The following is a 15,607-nucleotide window of genomic DNA, read 5'->3' on the forward strand; positions in this document are numbered from 1 at the left end:
CCTAATGTCAGCGTTAGAGCCAGAAGGCAGCCACATCTGGGGCTTGGTTTGCTTTGCTGCCTGCCAGTACTTCAGCAGTTCCGGGAGCTCCCGGGTGAACATGCAGGGCTGGCTGTTTCATTTTGGTCATCTTGATTCTAGCAATCATTGTTTGGTCATTTGTTGTATGTTAGCCTGTACTGAGCATTGTCCTGGGATTTTCTCCTTCCATCTTCAGGATGACAGTTGAGAGTCGAGGGCTCATTCGGGGCTGAGGGGTCAGTTTTCAGACTGCACGTGTGAGAGCTGTGAGCTGTGGGTCTGCATTTGAGACCCCTGGCCTGCCTGACCCTACCGCCCGTGCTCGCAGCCACCGCCCGATGTCTTATTCCAGAAGTTCTCGTTTGTTCTCACTGGGACGGGTCCTAGAACACAATGTGAAACATCCAGGGAAACATTAGAAAGTGTTACAGACCATCTAGACCCCCACTCTGGCCATGCCCTCTTGATCTGAAATGCCCTGTCTCCCTGACTTCCGCTGCAGACAGCCTGCCAGGAGATGCCTCAGGAGTCTTGAACCACGTGTGCACTTTTATTCCTAGAGAATGTCTGAAATCCCCACCTCCTTTCCATCCTAGTCCCCTAGGACAGACAACCTTGGACTCCAAGACAGGGACCCGAGGGGCTCTCACCTCTCTGCTCTGAGCCCTGACTCACCCCCAGGCGTCGGCCTGCTGCTTTGTCCTCTACTGGGACACACACGGCCCCTCCAGCCACCATATGTGGACCTCTTCCCGTCTCCAAAACCCCCACCATGTCCAGTGCAGGGAGAAGTCCTGTGTCCTCCCCGCCCCCTCATTTCTATGCTGATTCCGGATCTCCGTAGTCTGGCCTCCTTCCTGGCCCCTCACCAAAAGCAGCTTTGGAGTGGGGGTCGTGGCAGGCAGCACGCAGCACAGACCACCTCGGACACTGGCTGTGGACAAGCGCACAGGAGGACTTGGGTCTTACTCCACTTCAGAACTGGCCTTAACAGAGGACAACAGCTGCACAGATCCCTTAAATGTGGAGATCTCTACTAGAAGCATAATTTTTTTTTCTAATGAGACCTAATACTTGATTAATGAAGACTACTAGCTGCCTATGAAGTTTAACCTTGAAAGCGCTGCTATTTGGAGTATTTTTTCTCAGAATGATTTTGTGGCATTGGGCTGTCCGCATTCTGTAACACCTTGATTTGTTTCCTTTTGTTCCTTGTATCACCTCAGATGGTGATACATTTTTTGAACTCACTGGTATTTCAGATTCCACCTGCAGTCAGGGAGGATGGGGGTTTTCATGCTGTGTTCTTTCTGCTTCTTAAAACAAGCACCAGAAACAAAATATCTGCAGTCAGTGTTTACAGGTAATTGTGTCAGTGAGGCATAATACCAAATCAAATCCAGTTTTGCTTCCCATGGCTTTTTTGGCAGTCCTGTTAGTGGCTACATTTGGTCTTGGCAGCAAAAGAACATCTGTGACTCAGAGCTCCACAGGGACAGATGATTGACCAAAAGATGCTATTTCAAAATGAGCTGGTTTCTCCCAGGCTTTGCCCTGTGCTGGTGTCACCAACAGCAGCCACGGTGCATAGCTCAGCTGGGCTGCTGGACGGGGCACGTTTCAGATCATTTCTCGCTCCCTGTCTCCTTCCCACTCCCTTTCTCACCCTTCTTCCCTTTCCACGTTTGTAGTGTTTGTATTGCTGGATGGGACTTCCCTGGCAGTCCTGTGGCCAGGACTCAGCACTGTCACTGGTGTGGGCCTGGGCTCAATCCCTGGTCGGGAAACGAAGATCCTGCAAGCCACATGGCACAGCCAGTGTGTGTGTTTGTGTGTGTGTGTACAAACACATACATTCAAATTGCAAAACTAATTTAATTGGTGTAAATAAGTTTCAAATTTGACTTTAAATTTCCTGAAGCTGAAGATAAAAGAGGAACAGAATCAGCTATGTAATTCCCATTTTCAGAAAGAAGAAAATGTATCAGTTCTTCGGAAAATAGTTCAGTGTTTCTTAGTGTTTCATTCTAAACCGTTTGTACATGGGGCTTCAGATAGTGAGCACCGAGAGAGACTAGGGACCAAAATGCCTGTTCATCTTCCTGTCATAGTGGCAGAAAGGATTCCATCTGGCTGCTTTTCAGTGAGTTGAGGACGGTCATAAGGACTGGCCCCTGCCCTGGGTCTCCTGTCATCAGCCAGGGTTCCGGTGAATCCTACCATGTCACATGCCATAGCAAAGAGTGGGCTTTACTGGGGCAGGGGAGGACCCTCACCGGACCGGGATGGCTGGAGAGAGGGGAAGGCGTGAGCTCCCCGTCTCGGTGCATGGCTCCGGGCGGCCTTTCGCGTGTGCCGGACCTGCAGGCTGAGCCCATGACCCAGTACAGGAACCCCCTCCCGACTGGCTCTTCCCCCTGTTTAGTTCTAACCTGGAAGCAGTCACGTCAGTGGTGCTCTTGGCCCCTGGCTGGGCTTGGAGGATGGAAATGTCAGCTGTTCAGCACCCGAGGACCTCAGGCTGTGAGGCGTTTTCAGCTTCCCCTGCCAGAACAGGGGTCTGCCGGCTACAGGAAGTGGAGCTCTGGGGTGCACTGCCATCCCCTCCACCCAGAGTCAGCTTCCAGAGGCCTCTGAGACCATGCCAGTCATCACCCCACAGGACCTTCAGGTCATGCCAGGTGAAAATAATTCCAGGAGAGAGTGTGATGAGATGGTTCAAGTAGGTGGGTGACTGGAGATCCACTTCGACCCATAGAATCTGGGATTCCTAAATAGATACTAACTGCATAGCCTTTAGACAATGTACTGGAAACATTCATTTGTCCAGGTTATCTTATAGGAGCTGTTGACAGTTTGAAGTTGTGCTTTCTCCAAGGGGTCTTTGTTTCTCTCTCAGAATAAGTCTGTTCTAAAAATAGATGCATAGTCGCTTCAGTTGATATTCTAAAAGAGGCTGCTTAGCAAAATGAAGTTTGAGTCTGTGTTCTGCCCGTTCCTGGCTTTTACTTGCTGTCTTCCTCCTAGTTTACTTATCTGTAAAATGGGGATGTAACAGTGCCTACCTGATAGGGTTATTTGGAGGAATAAATGAGTTCACATCTATAAAGCTTTTCATAAGTGCTCTGTGTGGTTAAAACTGGGAGCTTTGCTCCTATGGAGATGGGATTTTCCACGCATAAGAGAATGACTTACAGGGATGCCTCCAGACAAACCAAAAGTTTCCGAAGCAACATTTTCATACCTGAGTAGGTGCTGAATGTGTTGCCTACAGCTCTGCAGCATAGAACCCTGTGAGATGATTGACCTTGAGAATCTTTGAGGTGAGCGTACCACCCGAGGCCGTGAGAAGACCCTAGTCCTGCTTCCACGGAGGACCTGGATCAGAGCATTATGGATGTCTGCTAACAGCACAAGTGAACTGAAGAGTTTCCACAGTAGCTAAAGACTGTAAATTACAGAATGATGTTGTTTTTATAGAACAGTTGAAATTAGAAAAATTCCTACAAGGGATAAATTTTACTTGTTTAGTCACTCAGTCATGTCCGGCTCTTTTGTGACCCCATGGACTGTAGCCCACCAGGCTCCTCTGTCCATGGGCTTTCCCAGGCAATAATACTGGACTGGGTTGCCATTTCCTTCTCCAGGGGATCGTCCCCACCGAGGGACTGAACTCACGTCTCCTGGTTGGCAAATGTATTCTTTGCCACTGAGCTTCCTGGGAAACCCCAAATTTTACTTATAGAATAGTTAATATAAAGGCATTCTTTCCAATAGTATTCTGGATCCAGCCAGAACCAGCTGTCTAGTGGGAGCTCTCCCGACTCTTGAGTGAGCCGTCACGGTGGTGAAGAAGCCCGTCCTGCTCTGTGCGGGCCCTCGGCCGTAGACTGGAGTAAACACATGGGGAGAAGTGCAGGCCCTCGGCTTAGACTGGAGTAAACACATGGGGAGAAGTGCAGGCCCTCGGCTTAGACAGGAGTAAACACCATGGGGAGAAGTGCAGGCCCTTGGCTTAGACTGGAGTAAACACATGGGGAGAAGTGCAGGCCCTCGGCTTAGACTGGAGTAAACACATGGGGAGAAGTGCAGGCCCTCGGCTTAGACTGGAGTAAACACATGGGGAGAAGTGCAGGCCCTCGGCTTAGACAGGAGTAAACACCATGGGGAGAAGTGCAGGCCCTCGGCTTAGACTGGAGTAAACACATGGGGAGAAGTGCAGGCCCTCGGCTTAGACTGGAGTAAACACATGGGGAGAAGTGCAGGCCCTCGGCTTAGACAGGAGTAAACACCATGGGGAGAAGTGCAGGCCCTCGGCTTAGACTGGAGTAAACACCATGGGGAGAAGTGCGAGGCCAGGTTCAGAGCTGTTGTACAGGCTTCAGAGTCTCTGCTCAGTCAGATGTTGCCATCTTACCTCTTGAGATTCAGCCTCTACAGCTTGGCCTTTATCAGAGCCCAAAGCCAAGGACAGGGAGCCCTGGCGTGCTGCAATTCATGGGGTCGCAAAGAGTTGGACATGACTGAGCGATTGTACTGAACTGAAAGCCAAGGAGGAGTCAGTGAAAGTTTTAAATTATTTTTGCCATCATTTTGACAAGGTAGTAGGTGGTTAGTAACAGGGTAGATTTGCCTGCAGGTTCCTGTAAAATGCAAGCAGGCGTACACTGGAGATATTATAGGTTCGGTTCTAGCCCACTGCCTCACAGCAACTCTCAGAATAAAGCCAGTCACATGAATTGTTTGGTTTCCCAGTGCTTATTAAAGCTGTGTTTAAACTATCCTCTAGTTAATTAAGGATGTAGTAACATTATGTCTGAAAAAATTGTACATATCTTAATTAAAAATATTGCTAAAAAAAGATGCTAACCATCATCTGACACCACAGAGCAGGGTTGCACAAACCTTCAGTTTGTAAAAAAAAAAAAAATGCAAAACAAAATACCTCCAGCATACCTGTGAAGCACAGTAAAATGAGACGAGCCTATCTTGGATGGTAACACCTAGACACGCAGTGTTTTAGAAGAGAGGGATGTCCAGCGAGGTAATAATTTCATATATGTAAGGATATAATGGCCCTTTGAAAAGCTGTATAGAAAATGGTTGAATTTATCCACATTAGCTTATAGCCCATGGAAGGATTATGTATACAATAAAAGCTGAAAGCTGTGGCCACCATTAGAACCTTTTAGTTAGAACTACTTGAAGGCTTTAACTGTGTGCTTTCATTTTAGCCCGTTATCAGATGAGCTCTAAGAGGGGGTTTTGCTGAATCACCCTGAAGTAAAGTCAGACCCAAAGGCAATGAGTTGGGGGCCAAGGAAGGGGCTGAAGGGAGGGCCAGCCTACGTGTGTGTGTGTGTGTGTGTGTTAGGCTAAGAAATGGTTAAGAATTATCCAGTCTAGGAAGACTGCTATTATTCATTCTATTATGTATTATGCTATTACACTAATGCTAATGTGCTATTATGATTCTTGTACTGAGTCACCTCTTTCCATATTGAACAGCATTAAATGACTTCTGCATTTCCTTCATTTAGACCACTGCTCTTCCAGACAAGTGAACACGTGGCCAGCAGCCCTGCACTGGGGGACATAATTCCATTCAGCATCATTATTCAGTTTTTGTTCACAAGAGCACCCCCTGAGCTGAAATCCCCCTTCCAGGTAAGAAGGTGAAGCCAGAATCCTCTTACTTGTCTTCCTTCTGAACTCAGAGAATGCAGGGGACTCCCCCCACCCCACCCCTAACTCACTGAAGGTCCTGGCCTTCTCCCACCAAGAGAAGTCATGAATTTGTGTCTTAGCAGTGAATGATTGAGGAGGGAAGGTTCCCACTACCCAGGCCCTACTTTCTCATCAACGTATAGGTCACCTGCCGCATCTAGAATTAGCCCTTTAAATAACAGTGATTCGAGTAATGTATGTTCATAAAGCTTTTTTGACAGAGGCCCCATTTCCTTTGCTGACCCACCTTCAACTGACAAACCCAAGAGGCCCCCTGGGGTTGGGAAAGTGCACCAAGGGCCGGTCTGCCCGCCTTTGGGGCTGGTGTCTGGGGTCCTCTGACCCCAGGAGTCCCAGAGATCCTCTCCGAACCCGCGAACGCCCCACAGGACAGGACAGGGTGTAGCCGCTCTCTCTGACTGTGTTTCCACCCGCAGAGGGCAGAGTGGTCCCATGCACGCTTCTCCCAGTGGCTGGATGATCACCCTTCTGAAAAGGACAGGCTCCTCCTCATCAGGTAAAGCCACGTGTGGCAGGCGCACCTGCGTGTTCTCGAAGCCTGGGGCCTGGGGGGTGCTGGGGAGGAGCGGGGCCCAAGTAGGTGTCAACATGGTGCACCCCCGGGCCCCACCTGCCGGAGCGCCGCCAGGGAAGCTGGTGGCCCAGCAGGGTTTGCTTTCCGCGTCCCTTGCACCTGCTAGTGCTGCCCTGTGCCTCATGCAGCCCTAGGAACTTGCACCTTGAAAACCATCTTCAGCTATGAAACAACTCCTGGCCTTGGCTCCACATTTTCTGCTTCATTTCCACATGGGGCAGTTACTGAAGTGGTGGAGTACAGCTGTGAGTAAATGCGGTGTAGTTGTTAGTAGATACCCGGCAGCCTGGTGCCTCTCAGGTGTATTTATGCACGTGTGCACACACATGCAGACACACATACCCCCCGCACCCCCACGCACACACACATACCCGCACACACTTGCCATGCTCAGGGAGAGATGTTTCCACCCTCAATGTATGCACACACCCCTGTGCACCCACACCCACACCCACACACACCCCACGCACACCTGCCACGCTCAGGGAGGGATGTTTCCACTGTCATGTATGCACAGACACCTCGCACCCCTGCACACACACACGTACCCGCACACCCCTGCATGTGCGCGCGCACACTCTGCACGCATACACATACATACGCGCACACACACAGCCCGCGCACCCCCACCATGCCCAGGGAGGGACGCTTCCACTGTGACATGTCACTTACTAAGCATCTCTCCTGCATCAGCACCACTCCTTTGAAATTTCTCTCACCAAGACCTGCCGAGACCTCTTAGCCACCAAATCCCAGTGTTTCTGTTCTCTCGGTATCACTCTGCAGCTTTAGCTGAAAGTGACCACCACTTCTTTCTTAAAACTCATCCCCTGACCAACTCCACACATTTTTACTAATGCCCACTATGCGCAAGGCCCTTAGGACACAGCACAAGCCAAGACAGGCCCCGCCTTCTCGGATCTTTCCTGACCCCTTGGTCATTTGTTCCTGCTGTGACCTCTGTGACTGTTTTTCCCTCAGTCTCGTTGTCTGAATTGTCTTCCTCTGTCCACTCCTTGAATGCCATCGCTTCCCACGCTGTGTCCCTGGCTCCTTTTCCTTCACGTTCAGTCTGTATTTCGGTTCCCCATTGAGCTCACTCAGACTGGTGATTCTAGTGACTCTTCTGTCCTGTGACCCCGGGACTGTGGTTCACCTTGGTTGCTCAGGGTCTCAGGCCAGCAAACGTGCTGTTACATGTCACCACTCAAAATCCCACAGAAATCTCAACCCCAAAATGTTAAGTCATTTTTCCTCTCATACCTGCTTACCTAGACTCACTATCTGGTTGGGGTATCATTGTCACCTGTATTCAGCCAAGCTAGAAAACCTTTAAGCCATCATTCACCTCCTTGGTCACACCCTCATTCTCCAAAGCCCATCAGCTGTACCTCTTAAATCACTCTGGGAACCATCCTCAGCTCTTCGAAGGGCTCCTAATGCTGCTGGTCTGGGGGACAGCACTGAACACGGTCGCTTAGGCCTGAACTCGGGGCTGAGTTGGGTTGTCCAAAGGCAGTGTGGGGCTCATGTGTGAAGCGATTCTCAACTGTGCTGGCACCCGAGAGTCATTTTCAAAGCTTTGAAAAATCCTGGTATTGAGACCACACCCTCAACTCCCTCAGAATCTCCGGGGTTGGGTCCTGGCATCAGGATTTCTTAAAGTGGCTGGGCAGCTCTTTACAGCATCAGTTCAGTTCAGTTCAGTCACTCAGTCGTGTCTGACTCTCTGCTACCCCATGAATCGCAGCACACCAGGACTCCCTGTCCATCACCAACTCCCGGAGTTCACTCAGACTCACGTCCATCGAGTCGGTGATGCCATCCAGCCATCTCATCCTCTGTCGTCCTCTTCTCCTCCTGCCCCCAATCCCTCCCAGCATCAGGGTCTTTTCCAATGAGTCAGCTCTTCGCGTGAGGTGGCCAAAGTATTGGAGTGTCAGCTTCAGCATCAGTCCTTCTAATGAACACCCAGGACTGACCTCCTTTAGAATGGACTGGTTGGATCTCCTTGCAGTTCAAGGGACTCTCAAGAGTCTTCTCCAGCACCACAGTTCAAAAGGACCAATTCTTCAGCGCTCAGCTTTCTTCACAGTCCAACTCTCATATCCATACATGACCACTGGAAAAACCATAGTCTTTACAGCATAGCCAGGACTAAAACCGAGTTGCCAGGTGAGAGACCCCATGGAGGAAGAAAGCTGGGGGAGGTCACATCAGCCCACCAGGTCCTGGGAGGGGAGCCGAGCTCAAGCATGGTGACTGGAGCCCAGGGGAGCCCCCGGCCCCGCCAGCGCCTGTGTGGGTACAGTGGAGGTTGGCCCGCACCTGCTCTTCTTCCTTGCTGTCTGTTACCCTCTCAGCTAAGAGCATCTGATCTAGAAACTGGGCAGGATGGGCGGTGATCCTGTCACCGTCAGCACAGTGTCTGGTTAAACTGGTTTCAGAAAAGGCTTCAGGTGCAAATGAAGGACTCTGCTTGTGGCTGCTGTGGGGGTTGTGATGTCTGCGAGTTTCCCCTGAGGCCCGTAGACTCTCCCAGCTGCAGCACACCAGGTGATAGAAGACTCAGGACTCAGTTAATGGAACAGGGTGCATTTATGTCTTCTTAAAGAGATGGATGGAGTTCATCTACAACCGTTGTGCTGCTGTGGGCACATCACAGATCTGTTTTCTTTTGCTTCTTTTTAAAAATGTCTCCTGAGTGATATCATCAGCAGTGCTGTTGCTAAGCCTATATTTAGCAACCGAAAATCACGCTCAGAAATACTGTCATGCTTTCTGAAGAAGGCCTGCCCATCACTGCACACATGGCTGCTATTAGAGCCTTCCACCCTGAGCGGGGAATGAAGCCCTCCTTGAGGGATTTCACAACACTGCTTCTCCTCTGGCCCAGGCCGGTGGCAGGGAGGGGCGCTTTGTCCTAGAGTACACTCCTGCCTGTCATCGCAAAACTGGTTTCGTCCCTGCATACTGAAGCACCACTGGATGAATTTCTTGCCCCTGTAGATAAACCCAGGGTGAGTACTGTCCTTTAAATGTCAGTAAGTTTGTTTTAGCTTTGGGGCAAACCTTGCTGTAGACTCATCTGCTGCTCCCGGCACGGTGTGTTGGGTTGTCATAAGTAGGGCAGATCGAGGGTACAGCAGCTACTGCGGAACTAATGGCAAGTAATGACCTCTCTTCTGCCTTCCTTTCTGCTTCCTTTTAATGCCAGATATTTTCTCTAGAGCTTGAATGAATCCTAGTTCAACTTAATAAACCAGTGGCTCCTGGGGCCATGTGGGGTCAGTGGGGACAGTGGGGAAGATGGCACCTCCCCAGCCCCCAGCAGGCAGGCGTGTGTGCCCGCGGCAGGAGGGCGGCAGCGGGACAGCCTGCAAGTGTTGCCTGTGTTCTCCGCAAGGGTGAAGGCTGAGGTTTTGATGCAGAGATTCCTCAAGCTCTGCAGAAGAGGTAGGATTGGCCGCAAATCACCAGCTCTGGATACTGGCAGTGGGGCAGCAGCGCTTCTGACTGTGGCCTCCTTGCCTTTGCTGCTCCTGACTCTCAGTCGGCTCGGAGCACCTTTATGGTGTCACAACTGTCTACAGGCTTTATTTGCTGATTGGTACTTTGCATCTGTAGGATCGTCAGTTCTTTGTGCCAAGTGCATCCTTGGACATCCCCCGCTCCCCAAACCCTCCCACAAGTATCCAGGACCCACAGACTGGGAACCATTCCCTCAGCTCCTCCACTTCTGTAGGACCACACAACCCCTATGGATGGAGGGTGAAGTTTGGTCTCATAGGAGCTAATGTTCCGGTGGCACGAGATCCCTACCCATTCTGGGAACTGGGTGCCTGAGATGAGATCCTGGGGTAGGTGGAGCCAGGGGAGAGCCTGTGAAGGCCCAGGTAGTTTTTTAAGTCATGTATGTGTTTTAGTATTAAGCACACTGATATTTCACGGCTGACAAAAATCAGTTTTGTTTTCTATAAAATTCTCCACTTATATCACAATGCAGTGTTGTCAGCACAACCCCTTCCTCTACTAAATGTTTGCAGAACTCCTATGCTACTTTTTTTTCAATAAGGGTAACTTTAATAATCTTCCTATTTTGGATACAAACCAGAGTTGAGAGTCTTACATAATGTTTGGCCCAATTTCCAAGAAAGCTGATGTTTTTTGCTCAGGCAAATGAAGTAATAATTGCTTGAAAATCTTGCTCAATTTTACGTGGGAGGGCAGCTTTAGTCCTTTTTCTCTCCATAGTTCTCATAGTGTTTTTGATGAACAAAACCAAAAGCACTAACCACACTGATTTCTGTTCTTCCACATACTGTGTGGTTTTATGTAATGTCTTACTGTTCTGAAAGCAGACGAAACTGCTACATGGATTTTTGTCCAAATATTAGATAAAATGATTCTAATCCTCTAACCCATTCGGAGCAGAATGATGACAGTTTCTGTGAATTTCAGTGCTCTGATTTCTTAGACTGATACATCCACACCATCGATTGTCTCAAAGACAGTGGGCGCGTGGGGGTTTCTCCACTGTGTTCGAGTCTGCAGGGCCTGCATGGTGGGAGTGGGCCGAGTGCCTGGGATACCATGGCAACTTGAATAGTATCACTAAAAGAAGCACGTTTTCCTCACAGAGAAACAGCTTCGTTTAAGCCTCAGCTCTGACGAGAATAAGGCATCTCATAGAACATTGCTCTCTAAAGGCATTCGTTAGATTCCATTTTGCGTGCATGTACTTTTGCGGATCCCCTACACTTGCTTTTCTTATATTTAGTTTCTTTAGTGCTTTTGTCCTTTTCATCATAGTCCTATCTTCCTGTATCTAATTCATTTTTAAAATTCATTCACTGTGCATTTGTCAAGCATAGTCCTGGGGCTACATTCATGCTGAAAGTTGTTAATCGTAAGAGTGAAATTACCCAGCACAGAGATCCTTGCACTGCAGTGTGGTCGTGTGGGCAGAAGGGTAAAGACCTGCTCTTTACATAGAGAGTCCCAGGCCATCAGAAGTGCAGTGAGGGGACCTCCCTGGTGGTCCAGTGGCTGAGACTCTGAGCTCCCAATGCAGAGGTGCAGTGGGGAAAACCGTGTTGGAGGGCTTCATAGGTTCAGAGGTGTACCTAGAAGAGAGCCAGGTGCCTCACAGGACAAGCCTTTAATTCTAACTAAATCTTGTGGGTCTTCTTCCCACTTTGCCGATGGACAGGCTCAAGACACAGTCTAGATCACACAGCTTGGTCAGGAGGCAGAGCCTAATGTACCAGCTGTGCTTTTTTTTAAAAAAATTATTTATGGTGGGGGCTGGGTCTTTATTGTTGTGCATGGGCTTTCTCTAGTTGCGGCGAGCAGGGGCTGCCCTCTAGCTGCAGTGCCTGGGCTTCTCAATGCTACGGCTTCTCTTGTGGCTCACGAGCTCTAGAGTGCAAACTCAGTAGCTGTGGCACACAGACTTGGTTGCCCTGCAGCATGTGGGATCCTCCCGGATCAGAGATGAAACCCACATCTGCGTTGGCAGATAGATTCTTAACCACTGGACCACCAGGGAAGTCCCCAGCTGTGCCTGCCAGGCTTGCACACCCCACCCCCACCCCCACCCCCTGCGCTGCTGGTTTCTGGGTTACTTTGTTGTGAGTAGTGAAGTATGAAGCTGGCTTTCAGAGATCCATCCCCAAATGCTGGGGTCCTGCTAAGCTGTGCTACTGGCGCAGAAGTCCTAGACTTTTCCACTTCTTGTGACTCCAGGATAGTTTGTTTTGTGCTGCCTGGAGTCAGGAAAGGCTTTATCAAAAACAAGGCACTTGAGCTGGTCCTAAGTAAAAGCTCTACAAGGAAGAAGTGGGGCGGGGTCAGGGGTGCGTGTTGGCATTCCAAAGGACAGCCGGTCCTGAGGAAGGCTCTCACTAACTTAAAGACTAGCTCTCACTAACAATGAGATGTGTGGACAAAGGGAAACAGGCCTCTTTTTGGAACTCGACTTTATTTTAGAGTATTTGCACAGGCACCCCAGTCTCTCAGTGGGTGAGCGTAGGGGTTGGGCTCTGCCTGTGTTGGTAACACAGACAGCAGAAATGAATGATTTGAGGGTATTTTTCTGGGCTCCAAAATCACTACAGATGGTGACTGCAGCCATGAAATTAAAAGACGCTTACTCCTTGGAAGGAAAGTTATGACCAACCTAGATGGCATATTCAAAAGCAGAGACATTACTTTGCCAACAAAGGTTCGTCTAGTCAAGGCTATGGTTTTCCTATGAAGAAAGCTGAGTGCCGAAGAATTGATGCTTTTGAACTGTGATGTTGGAGAAGACTCGTGAGAGTCCCTTGGACTGCAAGGAGATCCAACCAGTCCATTCGGAAGGAGATCAGCCCTGGGATTTCTTTGGAAGGAATGATGCTAAAGCTGAAACTCCAGTACTTTGGCCACCTCATGCGAAGAGTTGACTCATTGGAAAAGACTCTGATGCTGGGAGGGATTGGGGGCAGGAGGAGAAGGGGACGACAGAGGATGAGATGGCTGGATGGCATCACTGACTCGATGGACGTGAGTCTGAGTGAACTCCAGGAGTTGGTGATGGACAGGGAGGCCTGGCGTGCTGTGATTCATGGGGTCGCAGAGTCAGACACGACTGAGCAGCTGATCTGATCTGATCTTCGGTACAGCAGAGGCTGGGGCCCAGCAGTGACAGTTGGGGAAGGTTGGCAATGAAGCTGGTGTGCACGGAGTTGTGAACGTAGACACTGTCCTGGGGTCAAGGACGGCACGGCAGGTGGACCACAGGCCCTGGCTATAGTGTGGCAGGTCCTCTAGTGCAGGGCTCATGGCACTGGGGTGACCACCACCCACAAGACTGCGCCAGTATTTAGGGCACAAAATGGCAGGATTCAGACTGAAGCAAAGGTGAGAGGAGGGACCAGATGTGGTAATATGTTGTTCAGTTGCTAGGTCACATCCTCCTCTTTGCTTCCCCATCGACTGTAGCACACCAGGCTCCTCTGCACTTCACTATCTCCCTGAGTTTGCTCAAACTCCTGTCCATTGGGTCAGTGATGCCAACCAATCACCTCATCCTCTGTCGCCCCTTTTCTTCCTGCCTTCAATCTTTCCCAGCATCAGGGTCTTTTACAATGAGTGGGCTCTTCGCATCTGGTGGCCAAAAAGTATTGGAGCTTCAGCATCAGTCCTTCCAATGAATACTGAGGGCTGATGTCCTTTAGGATTGACTGGTTTGATCTCTAGCACAATTTGAAAGCATCAGTTCTTGGGTGCTCAGCCTTCTTTATGGTCCAGCTCTCACATCTTTACATGACTACTGGAAAAGCCATAGCTTTGACTATACAGACCTTTTTTGGGCAAGTGATGGCTGTGCTTTTTAATACATCTAGGTTTGTCATAGATTTCCAAGGAGCAAGCACCTTTTTAATTTTGTGGCTGCTCTCACCATTCACAGTGATTTTGGAGACCAAGAAAATAAAATCTGCCAGCTTCCACTTTTTCCCCATCTATTTGCCATGACGTGATGGGACTGGATGTCATGATTTTAATTTGTTGAAATGTTGAATTTTAATCCATTTTTTCACTCTCCTCTTTCATCAAGAAGCTTTTTAGTTCCTCTTTGCTTTCTGCCATTAGAGTGGCATCATCTGCATGTCTGAGATTGTTGATATTTTCCACTGCCATCTTGCTTCCAGCTTGTGATTCATGTAGCCTAGCATTTTCCATAATGTACTCTGGCTATAAGTTAAATAAGCAGGGTGACAATATACAGCTTTTCACACACTCCTTTCCCAATTTTGAACCAGTCCTTTGTTCCATGTCCAGTTCTGTTGCTTCTTGACCTGCATACAGATTTCTCAGGAGACAGGTAAGGTGGTAATATGTAGGGTACATTAATAGGACTTGAAAACTGGTTATGTGTAGGACTTAAACAGTTTTAGACATAGACTATGGGGAGATGATGGTCACTTTACTGAAATAGTAAGGGGGCAAATACTAGTCTTCACGTAGGTTTTTTACCAGACGTTTGTCTTTTTCTTTTTATGGTGGTTTTATTTTTTAGAGTAGGTTCAGGTTCACAGCCAATTTGAGAAGGTACAGATATTTTTTCCATATGCCCCCTGCCCCTACATGCACAGCCTCCTGCCTTCCCAGTACCCCTCCCCCAGAGCAGCCTTCACGTCTACACTGGCACAGCCACCTGGAGTCCATAGCTCGCACTGGGGTTCCCTCTTGGCGGTATACACCTTGTGGGGTTGTGTGGCCCTAGGTTTCCGACAGGTGAGTCTGAGGGAATCCTGGAAGGAATCACATAAAGATGTCCAGAAGGCAGAGATGAGGAGCGAGGTCAGGACAGGAAGTTAAGAGATTCTCCACTCTCTTAATTCGGTTCCATATAAAACCCTGACAGTGGGTAGCGAGGGTGAGGGGTGCTATGGCCTGAGCACTGAACTGGCCACACTCCCATCAAATATAGTCCCTGTAGTTGAATGAAAATGACTAAACTGACAGAGGACTATTTTTTTCAGTATTTGGGAGCAAATAATACAGGTAAGAATTACGTATTAGATGAGACTTGAGACATTATGTGAGCTATGATAGCTATGGAAATGCTCTGGAGTGTGTGATTTCATGATTATAACAAAAATTTGATTGTTTTACTTGCAACTTAAATAGACCAATAATGAAAAGTATGCATAAATGAACAAGCATAGGGCTGGACTTGATCTGTGCTGTAGTTTGCTGACCCCCTAATTGAGAACATTTATCATACTTATCGCTAAATTCAGGCTGTCTTCTTAGCACAATCTGCCAACAACTGGAGCCTACGAACAGTTTACCCTACTTGTGGGTTCACACTCTTTAAGGAACAGGAATATAAAGCCCCTGAGGCATTGGTGTGCAGTGAGGGCCCCGCTCCCCAGTGCAGTCCATACTCTGCGGAGCGGGGCGCCCCCTTGTGAGCGCTGTGCAGACACAGGCTGCACTTGGCTCTGCAGAAGTCTCTGCAATAGCAAAGAAAGGCAAACACAGCCTTAGCTGCCAGAGAGCCTCCCATGGTGTGATTAGACCACTAAGTGCAGTGCGGGTTGAAAACTGAGCACAGCTCTGCACCTTGACCACAGGAACCCTACTGACAAATGTTTTGAGGGCCATTCACTGACTGAGCAAAGCAGAAATGAGCTGCTTTTAAACGTTGGCATCCTCCAAGCTGTTCTGTTTCATTTGTATAGCCTTCTGACATTGTTTTCCTTTGGTTTTCAG

General features: G+C 49.0%; 1 protein-coding gene across 1 annotated transcript in view; it reads left to right on the forward strand.

The window, feature by feature from the left end:
- COG5 (component of oligomeric golgi complex 5) overlaps positions 1-15,607 on the forward strand; it is a 278,324-nt gene that overhangs the window by 260,968 nt on the left and 1,749 nt on the right. Inside the window, 2 exon segments of the mRNA XM_027538437.1 lie at positions 5,562-5,688; positions 6,186-6,265. Of these exon segments, the coding sequence (XP_027394238.1) occupies positions 5,562-5,688; positions 6,186-6,265 (207 nt within the window).

This window comes from Bos indicus x Bos taurus, chromosome 4 (assembly GCF_003369695.1).
Source record: "Bos indicus x Bos taurus breed Angus x Brahman F1 hybrid chromosome 4, Bos_hybrid_MaternalHap_v2.0, whole genome shotgun sequence".
NCBI lineage: Eukaryota > Metazoa > Chordata > Mammalia > Artiodactyla > Bovidae > Bos > Bos indicus x Bos taurus.